The sequence below is a fragment of the Anabrus simplex genome, chromosome 9, assembly GCF_040414725.1.
Source record: "Anabrus simplex isolate iqAnaSimp1 chromosome 9, ASM4041472v1, whole genome shotgun sequence".
Lineage (NCBI taxonomy): Eukaryota > Metazoa > Arthropoda > Insecta > Orthoptera > Tettigoniidae > Anabrus > Anabrus simplex.
The window spans coordinates 44,211,075-44,226,415 of NC_090273.1; the positions used below are offsets into that span (position 1 = coordinate 44,211,075).

At 38.7% G+C, this 15,341-nt stretch overlaps 1 protein-coding gene across 1 annotated transcript in view; it reads left to right on the forward strand.

Annotated features, from left to right (window-relative positions):
- Positions 1 to 12,710, forward strand: part of LOC136880851 (sialin) — a 63,895-nt gene extending 51,185 nt beyond the window's left edge. Inside the window, exon 9 of the mRNA XM_067153393.2 lies at positions 12,277 to 12,710. Coding sequence (XP_067009494.2) covers positions 12,277 to 12,432 — 156 coding nt within the window. The 3' untranslated portion in view covers positions 12,433 to 12,710. The remainder of the gene's footprint in view (positions 1 to 12,276) is intronic.
- Positions 12,711 to 15,341: the final 2,631 nt, after the last annotated feature.

Here is a 15,341-nt window from a genome sequence, read left to right on the forward strand (position 1 = left end):
CAGCCGCTCACAATCTTGCAACTTATTTATTACTCTGTACAGAATAACATCATCTGCAAACAGCCTTATCTCTGATTCCACTTCTTTACACATATCATTGATATATATATTAAGAAAACATAAAGGTCCAATAATACTGCCTTGAGGAATTCCCCTCTTAATTACTACAGGGTCAGATCAATCTTCGCCTACTCTAATTTTCTGAGTTCTATTTTCTAGAAATATAGCCACCCATTCAGTCACTCTTTTCTCTAGTCCAATAGTACTCATTTTTGCCAGAAGTTACTACCACTGGTTACCACTAATTGCTGTCCCCTAATATGCGCTCTTAACCCTTGATGTCTGGCTCGCACTAAATATTTCTTTAAGATTTTAAAATTCTTATTCCCTTCTCTGCCCATGTCTCTCTTAATCCACATTTTTTCACTCTGTACATTCCCGCGTTTCCTATAAATATTTCCACCATCAATGTGTATAACATATTCACTTTTATAGACCTGTGTCCACTCCCTTTACCTATCCTTTCCGCATCATCTATATCCACCTCTCTGAAAATTTCATTTTATTCTGGATGACCTCAACCACTTTGTAAATTGTGCCCACGTTGTCCTCTCCCTTTTCTTCCGGTACACCATATATAAATAAGCATTTCCTCCTGCGTTTCTGACTGCTGGCTTCTACTTCTATCTCCAGCTTCAACACTTCCTCTTCCATATTTTTTATTTGCTCTCGGAGTAACACAATTTCTCTCTCGTTGTTTCCCACTTTGGTCATTGTTTCGTCCGATTTTGTCTATAACCATTACTTCATAATTTTGAACTCCTTCACTTGTTCCTGTATCCTATCTTTGATCTGTTCAAACGGGAAAACTTCTTCCACAACCTCCTTTACCACCTTTCTTATAGACTTCCACGTCCTCTCAGCTCATGTTGCCACTTGAATCCGGGCCGGGGATTACTTCAACGCCTCTATAATTAGCAGCACCGTAATCACCGCTGCCACCAACATAATCTCACCCTTCATTCCCATTTCCACTTTACCTCCCTTTCTTTTGGCTGTTTCCTTCTACCGTGCTATCTTGCGATAACGACCCGATATTGTTCTACACCAATCATCTTCCTCGTCACTCTCCGCTTCCCTCGTGCACTCACCGCTCACACTCCACTCCCGTTCTACCGGCACACTCGACCCAGCACGTCCGCACACGATGCTTGCTTAGGCTAGACTGGTGATCACTTATACCATCTATCACTTCAGTTTCTCTCTATATATTTCATCTGGTTTTACCAGCACCATGTCCAGAATAGCCTTCCCTCTAATTTGTTCGATCTATTTCTTATTTAGCTCTCCTTCCCAGATTAACTTGTTTGCCATTTGTTGATCATGCTTCCTGTCATTGACATTTGTTAAAATTAAGATCACCTGCAACAACCACGTTCCTTTCTGTGTCGTTTCCTACATAGCGGGTATGTTATCGAACAAATCTGCATCAGCGCTAGCTCCACCATTTCCAGGTCTGTACACCCCGAAAAGCATCTAGCTGTGTATAATTAACATACAATAAGATCAGCCTAACATCTAGAATTTCATATTTCTCATCCTTAACTTGCCCGTAGTTTACATTCTTTCACCAATATGAATTCTCTCCTTCCTACCGTCCCTAACCTGTTGACGATAAACAGTCCAGTTCCGTGAGAAAATTTCCACATTGATAGTTTTAATATTACAATATCTGGTAAGTAAGAAGTATATATCTTATATCTGGGAGATAGTGGATTCGAACCACACTGTAGGCAGCCCTGAAGATGGTTTTCCGTAGTCTCCTTTTTACACACCAGGCTGATGTTGGGGCTGTACCTTAAAGGCCACGAACTCTTTCTTACCCCTCGCAGCCCTTTCCTATCCCCTTGTCACCATAAGACCTGTCTGAGTCGGTGCGATCTAAAGCACATTGAAAACAAGTTATATCTATTAAATTACGTAGTTCTATTCCTTTCTTTACAGTACTCCCACAGTTTAACAATTTTATGTTATTCTTATTTGACTCCCACCTCCTTGTACTCTCATCACCGCCCCCTAGTCCATGCCGTTCCCCTGAATGTACTGTAACCGTACAACAGGGTTACAGACTCCATTCTGTATTTATTATTATTATTATTATTATTATTATTAACCCGATTCATTAGATTTTATATATTCTGTTTCTCATCAATTAGACTGTAATAATTAGGTATCACGTATATTATTGTATTTCATCATAGGTTAAGTGAAAATGTTTGTAATTATTCTGTATTGTAGTAAGTGAGATTTGTTGGTTTCATATTGTCATGCTGTGGCTTGTAACTTTGGCTAGATGAGCTGGCATAGTATTTTGCAATCGAGGCTATGTTTTACTGTGCAAGGAGATTTCCCGGTGACGCATTCGGCATAGTCATTCTCGGACCGCTTGGGTACGCTTAGACGACACATGACTGATGACATCAGTGCGTGGACACGTGATTGCGACCAAGTGTCAGTATTCGCCAGCTACTGTATGTTGAAGTGGAAGGGATGAACAGTGAGTGGGGACATGAGTCGTCATCGCGAGGTTATATAAGTCAAGGCAACGGTAGTGAGAGGTTTTCAGATCATATCTACTCAGATGATATCATTCTGTTCTTACTCAGTTCATAAGCAGTTCATATCGTGGCAGATCATATGTTACAGTCAGAGGTATCAAATGGAAGAAGTGGTCTTAGTGTGATGGTAAGAGCTAAGAGTTGTGTTTTCAAGAGGTCCGGTAATAATCGAGGAGGTCTACAAGTGGTGCTTGTATCCGAGCAGAGACGGGTACTATGCTGATAAAGAAACATCATCTTCTTGTGAGGATGGACTTCACAAGATGTCTCCATAATATTTTCAAATCTCTTATAATATATTGAGTGGACGTAATTACATTGGAGCTCCCTACACGCGTACATGGTATGTAGGCCAACTCCTTGTTATATAAGAAGATTACAACAGACGGCTCCCGACTTCAGCTCACAGGTTTTCCCAAGAATTTCAAGTTCAACAGCGGTGTATGCAGACAACAGGTAATTAAAGCATCAGACATGTTATGCATTCATAACATGAAGAAGAGTGTAATCAGCGGCGATATCACATCTCACTTCAAGTTCATGCCAATAGTTTTTTTTGTTTAGATTAAATTTTTCCTTTTATTTAATACCGCAAATCTCACGATATATTTCTTTTGTTAAATTAAAAGACGTCAATGATTGTTCATTGTGACGTAAATTTAGTCATAAACTCAGTTTTATTTTTAATTATAATAAGTGATTCCAGTTCCATGTACAATCCTCAATTGTGGAAATGCAACAGTAATTTAATATTGTCCTGATCCATATCCCTGTATATTGCCAGATATGTGAGTTTATCACCTCACGCCTTGAGATAATTGATATAAGAGGTATGCTCTACCGAATTTTGTTGTTTTTCTTAAAAAAGCAACTGGCGCTCAAACAAATGTTATTTATATTGTGTGGAAGATATGAAAGTATAAGAGTAGTGGTCAGAGTAGCCACAACGTGTCGCCAGCAACGTGGGACTCGAAAGGTTCAGAAAAAGTGTTTCTGAATGGCAATATACATGGATCAGTTCTTTTAATGAGTACGCACATGTTAAATTCACCGAGTAATGTTAGGAAGGTCATTTTGTTGAAGTTTGTATTTAAGGGGTAATGTCAAAGGAAGTGCAAGGGGAAATAGCTTTGAGATCGCGAAAAATTAGTAGGAAACCGAAGATGGACAAGGATAGCAATATGCAGTCAGGTGATGAGGCTGAGGTTATTGTGTCCTAGGAAATCCAAGGTGGTAACATAAATAGGAAGTTGGTGACTAAGTTGGGACCTGCTGAAAGTCAGAAAATAGTAGAAAGTGAGGAAAACGCTGTCACGAAAGATCAAAGTAAAGGGGTGATTGACCTGGGTTTATTTAATTTGCTGATGTCCAAAATGACTGAGCAGAATAATATCATTAGTGAGAAAATTGAATCTCAGAATAATATTATGAGTGAGAAAATTGAAACGGTCATTAGTGAGAAAATTGAATCTCAGAATAATATTATGAGTGAGAAAATTGAAACGGTCATTAGTGAGAAAATTGAATCTCAGAATAATATTATGAGTGAGAAAATTGAAACGGTTATTAGTGAGAAAATTGAATCTCAGAATAATATTATGAGTGAGAAAATTGAATTTCAGAATAATATTATGAGTGAGAAAATTGAATCTCAGAATAATATTATTAGTAAAAAAATTGAAGCTCAGAGTAATGCCATAAATAGTATTAATAAGAAGATTGATGATGTTAGTAATAAGATAGATCATAAGGTGTTAGAAATAAGTAAGCAAATTAATAATTTAGAAAGTAAAGTAAATAAGGAGTGTAGTGATATCAGAGCTGAGATGGAATTGGGTCGGAGCAATCTCCATGCGGAAATAGAACAAATTAGTGAGACATGCATCAAACAGATTGATGAATTAGGCGCCAAGATCGAGTCCAATAAAGGAGAAATCAATGAGTTAGTAGAAGAAAGGTTTGAAAAGATAACCAATACAGTGGGGCAAGAAACTAGGAAATGTATTAGTAGGGTAGAACAGGTGGAAAGAAAACTTGGAGAAGTAGGTGATCTAGAGAGTGAACAAAAATCATTATCACAGAAGGTGAGAGAATCGGAAGAAAAATTACAGGAGAAGTTAAGAAAAATTGAAGAAAAGGCTGAGGAAACATTGGAAGAAAAATTTCTGAGTTGCCAGAGAGTACTCCAGAAAGAAGTGCGTGATAGTAGAAATGTACGTGAAATAATTGTAAATAATGGTTTAATCACTAGAGATCATGACTTACCTAAGTTTTCTGGGAAAGAATTTAACCCGATGGAATTTATGAGAGTAGTAGAGAAGAAATTTGCTGTTCAATTAAGAGACAATATTATTAGCTGGGAAACTGTATTGGAGATCTTATCTAATGCTTTCGTAGGAGAGACTAAGTCTTGGTTTCAAGTATATAAAAGCTCGATGTCTAGTCTAACTGAATTTAAGGAGAAATTCATGGCTAAATTTTGGAGTGAAGGTGTTCAGAGTAGAGAGAGAGAGAGAGAGTAATGTTTGGCAGGTATAATTCTAACGAGGGTGTTAGAATGACTGAATACTTTTTGGCTCATGTTTTGGTATGGAGAAATTTAGAATGTATTGGACCTGAGGCTGATATAGTTAGACTTATGGCTAAGCACTATCCCGATAGAATAAGAGAAGCTGTTTGTATGCAAAGAGTGGAGACTATTAAGGAAATGGAGATTTTGTTGGAAAGTTTTGATGCTTTAGGTAGTAGCTTGAATAATAGTAGGACACTAAATAGGAATGTAGAAGGAAGGGGTAACCAATCTAATAATCAGGACAGGACTATGAATAATCGGAACTACAGAAGAGAATATCAGGATAGACCTAATAATAATTTCCACAGGGAGAGAAATTATCAAAATAGTTCGGAAAATTTCAGGACTGGGAGGCGTGATTATGGTAATCAACCAGAAGCTGGGAGGCGGGAGAATACAGGCCATAATAATAATAATAATAATAATGACACTAGAGGAAATAGGCAACAGGGGAGGCCGACTGAGGTGTGTAACCAACAAGTCGTAACCGAACCAACTACTTTAAACGCGCAACGGACTGTATAAACAGGTCACTGAGACAGTCCGTAAATGGTGAGTTCACGTATAAGGTAGATAAGCATGTTAATGTCGACCAGCCTATAGTTGTAAGTGAACATGATTGTGACCTAAGTAGCAATAATTCAAATATTTTATGTGGCGACTTAATCGTAGACAATAAATTTTATAAGTGTAATTTAAATTTAGATATAAGGCAAGATTTGTTAAGTGATCTTATATTATGTAATGAGGATAATTTAAATAGTGTTACTGTTACCCCGACGATTGAACTGCTGATATGGGGCAGAAAAGTTAAGATTTTGTTGGACTCTGGTAGTGAGAAGTCATGTGTAAATTCCAAGCTGTATGAGGAAGTTTTAAGAGAGAAGTATGAGGTAGCGGAAATTCCAGTGAGGAATACGTTCATCGTAACAGCTGTTGGAAACAAGTCTCAAAGAGTGAATAAACAAATAGCTGTCCCCATTAGCATAAGTGGAGAATGTATTTTCCAACCATGCTTAGTTGTGCCTAATTTAGTTTATGCCGTTATTTTAGGTACTGACTGGTTAACGTGTCACAAGGCTAAATTAAATTTTGATCTGTGTAATGTCAATCTTATCTGGGGAAAGAGTAGCAGGGAAGTCAGTTTACCATATGATGTTTTGTCAGAAATTAGTGCGAATAAAGTGTGTTCTAGTACGGAAGGATCTTGTGAAATTCCTAATATTAGGAAAAATATTGATGTCTGCCATGTGTCCATACAGAGAGATTCTAGAGATGAATTGTATGAGACAGTGGAGAAATGTAATTTAGCGGAAAGTCAGAAGGACGGATTGTGTGAATTATTGATATCACATAGTGATGTTTTTAGCGATCGGCCTGGTAGAACACATCTTTACGAACACAAATTTAATGTTATTGATAACTCAACTTTTGTAGGACCGAAATATCCCATTCCGTTAAAATACGCTAGCGCTGTTGAAGAGCAGATTGACATTATGCTAGATTATAATATAATTGAACCATCATGTAGTCCTAATTTAAATCCACTTGTTATTATACCTAAGAAGGATAACACGGTAAGACTGTGCATTGATGGCAGATTAATGAATATGAGGATAGAAGCCGATCAGCAAAGGGCGGAGACGGTAGAGGAACTTATTCAACGTTTTGAAGGTAGAAAATGGTTTTCTACTTTTGATTTGTCGTCATCTTTCTGGCAGATTCCACTTAGAGAAAGTGACCGTCCACTTACGGCCTTTGCATACAAGAATTGCTTGTATCAGTTCGCCAGGGTGCCCTTCGGGACCCGTACTTCTTCTGCAGCATTAGTTAGAGCCATGAATAAAGTATTAGGGAGAGATACGGATAGTTTTGTGACCATGTACATCGATGACATTGTTATAGCATCCCACACGTTTGAGGAACACCTGAAACACTTACAGATTGTTCTACATAAAATCAGGGAAGGGGGATTTACATTAAAACTGAGTAAATCGACATTGTGTTCACAACAGATCACATTTTTGGGACACACTGTATCTGAACAGGGGGTTAAACCGGAACAGACGAGATTAGACAAGATAAACAACACTCCTACTCCACGTAATGTTAAGCAATTGAAATCTTTTCTGGGAATGTGTAATTACTTTCGACGTTTTGTGGGTAAATATTCTGCGCTGTTAGAGCCGTTTCGTGAGCTATTGAAAGGAGGTGCGAAGTGGAAGTGGAGGAAAGAACATGATGAGGCTTTCCAGAAGTTGAAGGATGGATTTAATGAAGCAGTTATGTTGAGATATCCTATGTCAGATCGTGAATTTATTCTCATGACTGATGGTTCAGAGAAGGGAGTTGCTGGATGTTTATGTCAGAGAGATGATAACGGCAATTTAGGCATAGTTTCCTTGGCAAGTCGTGGGCTCAGTATGGCAGAAAAGAGATATACGATCACTGAGATTGAATTTCTTGCAATCATGTATTCATTAAGTAAGTTTAGAATGTATGTTTTAGGTAATAAATTCGAGATATGGACTGACCATCAGGCCTTGGTATTCTTAAATACTTATAAACTAACTAGTAATCGTATGACTCGTTGGATTTTAGCCATAAGTGAATATGATTTTAAGATACGTCATATTAAAGGGAAAGATAATGTTATGGCTGACTTTCTCAGCAGGTATCTCCCTAAGGAGGAAAATACTGTCTCTTTAGAGGTGAAAGAAGGTATTTTGATTTGTGTTGGCTCGATGACTGATAATACGGCAGAAAGAGATAGACTTCGTTATCTGTTGTCCGAGCAGGAAAGAGAAGAAGAGTTGGCGGGACTGTTGACCTCGCTTAGAGATAAGGAACCAGGTACTGTTCTTGTGAACGGTAAATTTACGTATAAGTTATGTAATGGTTTTCTCACTCGGAAATGTTATTCTGGGAAGTTCAATGTATGTGTACCCAAAGCCCTGCAAGAGGATATGATTTGGTTTTATCATAAGGAGCTGGGTCATTTTGGAGCAAATAAGGTCTTATATGCTATTCAGGGTAACTTTGTGTGGAGGAATTTGGGAAGGCACGTGAGGAAAATACTCGCTACGTGTGATCTCTGCCAACGCTCTAAGCACCCGACTAGACTTCTAGAGGGGCCCAGGCAGGCTGTTATTGTTGACAGACCCGGGAAGCTTATTAGTGTTGATCTGTTTGGACCGTTAGTTAAATCCAGATATGGTTACCAATTTGTTTTTGTCTTGATTGATGCCTTCAGCAAATATGTCAAGATGTACCCATTGAGGAAAGCTACAGGGAGGGGTTGTCTCAAACAGGTCGTGGACAGATATATTCCTGAGTTCGGATGTCCCCTCAGAATATTATCTGATCATGGCAGCCAGTTTATTTCGAAGATCTGGAATACCAAACTAAATGAACTGGGGATCAAAACTATATTTTCATCGGTACGTTGCCCGCAAAGCAATATGGTTGAAAGAACGATGCGTGAAATAGGACGTATATTTAGGGCATATGTGCATGACAAACACAACTCGTGGTTTTCACAGTTGGGTAATGTCGAACGTTGGTGTAATATCACGTTGCACGAGTCCACTGGATTTACGCCCTATGAAATTCATCACGGCAGGAAGCCTACTGATGAAATTGCGAGTATGTTAGGCTTGGACTTGGGAGAGGAGAGAACTAAGGATTTTTATATCCAGCTGGCTAGGGAGAATTTAAAGAAAGCAGGAGATAAACGTATTCGCCAGCAGAAAAAGACTATATTGGATGAATTTGAGCTTGGTGACAAGGTTTTACTCAGAGTGCCACTCCCGTCATCAGCAGAAGCGGGTCAATTTTCTAAGTTTTTCTTGTTATATCAGGGATACTTCACCGTAGTGAAACGGATTGGAAAATGTGCTTATTCATTAGAAGACAAGGAAGGAAATATCGTAGGCACATACAATATAAGAAATCTTAAGAAATATATCATGTGAGTTTGTTGATTAATTCTCATTACTATGTTAATTCACCATGTTTTATGAAGCTGGCATTGCGAACAGGACTTCAGTGAAATTAGCGTGTGTTGTGATAATAAGTGAAGCACGGCAGTGCAATAAACTCCAGTGCTTGGAGACAGTGTATATAATGAAATGTCTTCGAGAATTACTTTTGAACACTCAATGAACGTTTGAAACGACAGAAGTGAGAAAGAAATGTAATCTGTATGTAAATAATACTGTATAATCAAAGTGAAAATGATAATTGATCAATGTTTTATATGTGTAACAACGAACATCCAGATGGATGATAACATGTAACCAATTTGTAATGGGCATTTTTATACATGTATATATGGTGTACTCGATTTCAGGTGATTGTGTATATATTTCATGAATCAATCGATTCATTTCATCGATTATTTCATGAGGGAGGCGTTCTGTAACCGTACAACAGGGTTACAGACTCCATTCTGTATTTATTATTATTATTATTATTATTATTATTATTATTATTATTAACCCGATTCATTAGATTTTATATATTCTGTTTCTCATCAATTAGACTGTAATAATTAGGTATCACGTATATTATTGTATTTCATCATAGGTTAAGTGAAAATGTTTGTAATTATTCTGTATTGTAGTAAGTGAGATTTGTTGGTTTCATATTGTCATGCTGTGGCTTGTAACTTTGGCTAGATGAGCTGGCATAGTATTTTGCAATCGAGGCTATGTTTTACTGTGCAAGGAGATTTCCCGGTGACGCATTCGGCATAGTCATTCTCGGACCGCTTGGGTACGCTTAGACGACACATGACTGATGACATCAGTGCGTGGACACGTGATTGCGACCAAGTGTCAGTATTCGCCAGCTACTGTATGTTGAAGTGGAAGGGATGAACAGTGAGTGGGGACATGAGTCGTCATCGCGAGGTTATATAAGTCAAGGCAACGGTAGTGAGAGGTTTTCAGATCATATCTACTCAGATGATATCATTCTGTTCTTACTCAGTTCATAAGCAGTTCATATCGTGGCAGATCATATGTTACAGTCAGAGGTATCAAATGGAAGAAGTGGTCTTAGTGTGATGGTAAGAGCTAAGAGTTGTGTTTTCAAGAGGTCCGGTAATAATCGAGGAGGTCTACAAGTGGTGCTTGTATCCGAGCAGAGACGGGTACTATGCTGATAAAGAAACATCATCTTCTTGTGAGGATGGACTTCACAAGATGTCTCCATAATATTTTCAAATCTCTTATAATATATTGAGTGGACGTAATTACATTGGAGCTCCCTACACGCGTACATGGTATGTAGGCCAACTCCTTGTTATATAAGAAGATTACAACAGACGGCTCCCGACTTCAGCTCACAGGTTTTCCCAAGAATTTCAAGTTCAACAGCGGTGTATGCAGACAACAGGTAATTAAAGCATCAGACATGTTATGCATTCATAACATGAAGAAGAGTGTAATCAGTGGCGATATCACATCTCACTTCAAGTTCATGCCAATAGTTTTTTTTGTTTAGATTAAATTTTTCCTTTTATTTAATACCGCAAATCTCACGATATATTTCTTTTGTTAAATTAAAAGACGTCAATGATTGTTCATTGTGACGTAAATTTAGTCATAAACTCAGTTTTATTTTTAATTATAATAAGTGATTCCAGTTCCATGTACAATCCTCAATTGTGGAAATGCAACAGTAATTTAATATTGTCCTGATCCATATCCCTGTATATTGCCAGATATGTGAGTTTATCACCTCACGCCTTGAGATAATTGATATAAGAGGTATGCTCTACCGAATTTTGTTGTTTTTCTTAAAAAAGCAACTGGCGCTCAAACAAATGTTATTTATATTGTGTGGAAGATATGAAAGTATAAGAGTAGTGGTCAGACTAGCAACAGTACCTCCCTATAACTCTTCTAAACAAACCTCCTGCGATTCAAGCGAAGGTCATCTTAGCGCAGACACCTCCTATCCACCCTAAGTTTTGCAATATTAAAATTCTTCCACCGTTCTGATGCTTTTTTATTTGCCTTTTGGCAAAATTTTATTGGTCAACAGTACATGTTTAGTTCCAACTTAGGAACATCCTCAGCTGTTATTTTAGCTTAGGTGAATTACTAAGATTTCAAACACGTTAATTTGCAGGTACAGTGATTCACTTAAAAACTACTAAAACACCAATTAATTAAATGATATTAAAAACAATGTGGGGGTTAGTGTGTTAATGATATGAGAACTGATGATTACATAGTTGGTTGGCTTAAAAACTATGTCTATTCATTTGAATAGTTGTTGGAAAAAAATTCATTTTGTTACATTAAAATGTCTGTTTGCGGTTGTTTTTCCAACAACTATTCAAATGAATAGACATAGTTTTTAAGCCAACCAACTATGTAATCATCCGTTCTCATATCATTAACACACTAACCCCCACATTGTTTTTAATATCATTTAATTTAATTGGTGTTTTAGTAGTTTTTACGTGAATAAATGTACCTGCAAATTAACGTGTTTAAAATCGTAGTAATTCACCTAAGCTAAAATAACAGCTGAGGATGTTCCTAAGTTGGAACGAAACATGTACTGTTGACCAATAAAAAATTGCCAAAAGGCAAATAAAAAGTATCAAAACGGTGGAAGAATTTTTAATATTGTAAAACTTAGTGATAAGATTTTGATACGGAAAATGAAGCTGATTACTTGCAATCCTATCCACCCATCAAAATCTACAAATCTTACTCAGTGTTACCCACACAGCAACACCACAGTCCCGTTTAAAACCCCATCACCTTACAGTCAGTATCTCTACTACACTGCATTCCACTGATTACAATCTCCATTCCCTTGAACTTCTCCCATGTTGCATTAACCAAATCACACACTTCCCCAACTATGTTGGTACCTACACCTGCTTGCCTTACACGTCCCTGGAGGAGAAATTATATTGTAGTAAGATCTTTTGGTATAATACGAACGTGTAAGGTGTCATGTGATTTGTTACCATCAGACTACCTTTTGAACAATGTTGTGCTATAACAACCTTGATGTGTATTACTAGCAGATTAATAGTAATGATTCTTTCCATTGTCGCAGGAGACAATCAGTGGATGGCACACGGTATTTTACATAACCATTGGGATGAATCTTACACCATACATCTTCTACCTGCTCTTTGCAACCGACAAAGAGCAGAGTTGGAACAAGCCGAAGATGGTCAAGACAGAAAACATCATTCAAGGAGCTCCTTAAACCAAACTTTCACACTATTTATCTCCAGTCCATCGTTTCCTATCATCGCTTGTAGGGACCAATTGAATATAGTGTTTATTTATGTAAGCAAAGCTGTAGTTATATTTATTTCTGGTTTTGTATTAAATACCCATATTATTGGCTTTCAGCACCAGTAAGGAACTTCCACTGAACTATGCGATCAAACATTCGTGTGTTGAACATCGTGAGCAATCTGGACGAAAATCGATTTTTTAAATTATTATTATTAATATTATTATTTTCCACCTATGTCAACGATATTATGTCATAGGTTAACAACTACAGACACCTCATGTACGCTGTTGAAATACGTAATACCGGGTGAGTTGGCCGTGCGCGTAGAGGCGCGCGGCTGTGAGCTTGCATCCGGGAGATAGTAGGTTCGAATCCCACTATCGGCAGCCCTGAAAATGGTTTTCCGTGGTTTCCCATTTTCACACCAGACAAATGCTGGGGCTGTACCTTAATTAAGGCCATGGCCGCTTCCTTCCAACTCCTAGACCTTTCCTATCCAATCGTCGCCATAAGACCTATCTGTGTCGGTGCGACGTAAAGCCCCTAACAAAAAAAAAAAAGAAATACGTAATACAGGTCGGTGGATGCAGAGTGGGTCTCGGCCACGGCCGGTCCGTGGTTCGACAGCTGTGAACTCCATCCTGCCCACCGAACAGAGGAGGGGTGGCCACGGTCAACCGTGGCTCTACGCCTCTGTATTCGGGAGACGAGGAGGGGCTGGTCCCCACCGTCGGTTGTCCTGAGAATGGTTTTCCGTTGTTTTCCATTCTCCTGCACTAAGGCGAATGCCGGGACAGTTCCTAGTATAGTCCACGGCCTCCAACCCCCTCACCTTCTCCGCACATCTCCTTCACCGTAGCAAATCTCCCTGGACTAAGGGACGGCGTTAACATCTAGGAGGCCCGCCGTCCCCTTCAGGGACGGAATTAAAAAGTTTTAGTAGTAGTACGTATTATACTTGCACTGTGAACCGCAAAGACAGACGGATGAGGTTAAAAATTTCAACAGAGATCTACAAGAAATTTGTAACTGGACTGACACGCATTTGACTTAGATAAAATAACATCAAATCTCAAACTATAATATTTTTGCACTCACTATTTTGTTCAAAAATCACAAGCAACTTCCCTTTACCAAAATTCTACCTAAAAAATTCACCAATTGATTTAAATGAATCTGTCAATGATCTCGGGGTTGTCTTAGACGAACATGTTTTCATGGAAGCAGCTGATTATCAGCGTATCCAGAAAAGTGTTATACGAGACTTAACTCACTTAAAAGATTCCGCAACATATTTTCTCGAGTATTAAAGGAAGTGATGTGGCACAAGACGAGAACACGTTTTCCTCTTCCCTAACTTCTGGGTTACGATTTGTGGCACGGATTCACGCTTAATCTGCAGTTCATCAGCTATCATGCGCACAGTTAATCGCCGATCGTTCGTGATTAATGTCCTCACCTTCTCAATGTTTCTGTCACTGACGGCGGTCGCCGGTATTCCGCTACGGGGGTTGTCAGAAACACTTTTCCGGCCTCCTCGAAAACGGGAGAACCACTCGTACACACACTTCAAGGACAGTGCTTGATCGTCATAAACACGTACCAGCATCGCATGCGTTTCTTTCGGTGTCTTGCCAGGTTTAAACCGAAACTTTACATTGATCTTTTGGTCGTTCATGTACCTGTTCGCAGTTCGGAACCAACGCACTATACACGCACTATGTGAAACAGGTCTTATATGGTACACACATGATGCTCAACTGAACAACGTTGGGAGCAGGTGGTCAAAACCTGCTGCTACACAGGTGGAGCGTTGTGTATCGTCAGTGTTGCCAGATCGACCACACTGACTTCATTCACCAAACGTTATTGTCACAGGTTGTAATTAGATATCTTGCATCGTTCTCATTTTAGCAGCTGCTGAAGTTAGGCAATCAGATCGCTTCGCGGGCGAATTTAGATAACCTTGAGAGGCGGTGTTGCTAAATGTGCACATGGCTTATGACCGGCTTGAGAGCGCCAATAGAAGAAATGAACTTTTCCAGGGGAGGGACTTGAACAAGGCCCTCCCTGCTGATAGGCTCGGCCCATAGCGAGCACGCTACGATGACACTGGCTGAAAACCATGGCATGTCAGAGTTTGTTGCTCATTTCTCGGCATGACTCTCAAGCCCGACCCAGCCACATGCAGATTTACCAACATCGCCTCGTACAGTCCATTTGAATTCGCCTGCGAAGCGATCTGATTGGCTAACTTCAACAGTTGATAACATGACAACGACTCGAGATATCGACGTATTTTTATAAATTACTCATCAGTAAGACCAACGCCGTAACGCTCATATACTCGGTTCACTTTGTTTCCGACTATCCTATATGTGACCTACGTTACTAAACTTGTTTACAATGAACTTGGTTGATTAAATCTCAAACAGGGCCATAATCGTCATGCTTTATGCCTTCTTCATGTTCACCTCGCGTTCACCTCCCTACTTGCACTATCAATTTCATCACATCTCATTTAATTACAATTTCGGAACGAGGTCAAAAACGGGTACACTCTTACCGAAACCGCCTCATCGCACCACAATGTACATACTCTCGCTTGTTACTTCAGCACGACAGTGCAATTCACTACCTGGCAGTCTCATCAGTCAGTTTCAGACAACTGTGTTACTAATTTCTACCAGGTAATAGATAAATTCCTGGATCCTTGTTCGTATGTTATGTTAATATTGTAGATAAGCCTTTCTTCAAGCTATACACTCTATATAAACGAACAGTTGTTATTAAATATATAAATTCTTTTTAGATAGAAATTAGCAAACTAATTTAACATTTTGTGGATGATATAGTGATGTTATAATCGTGTA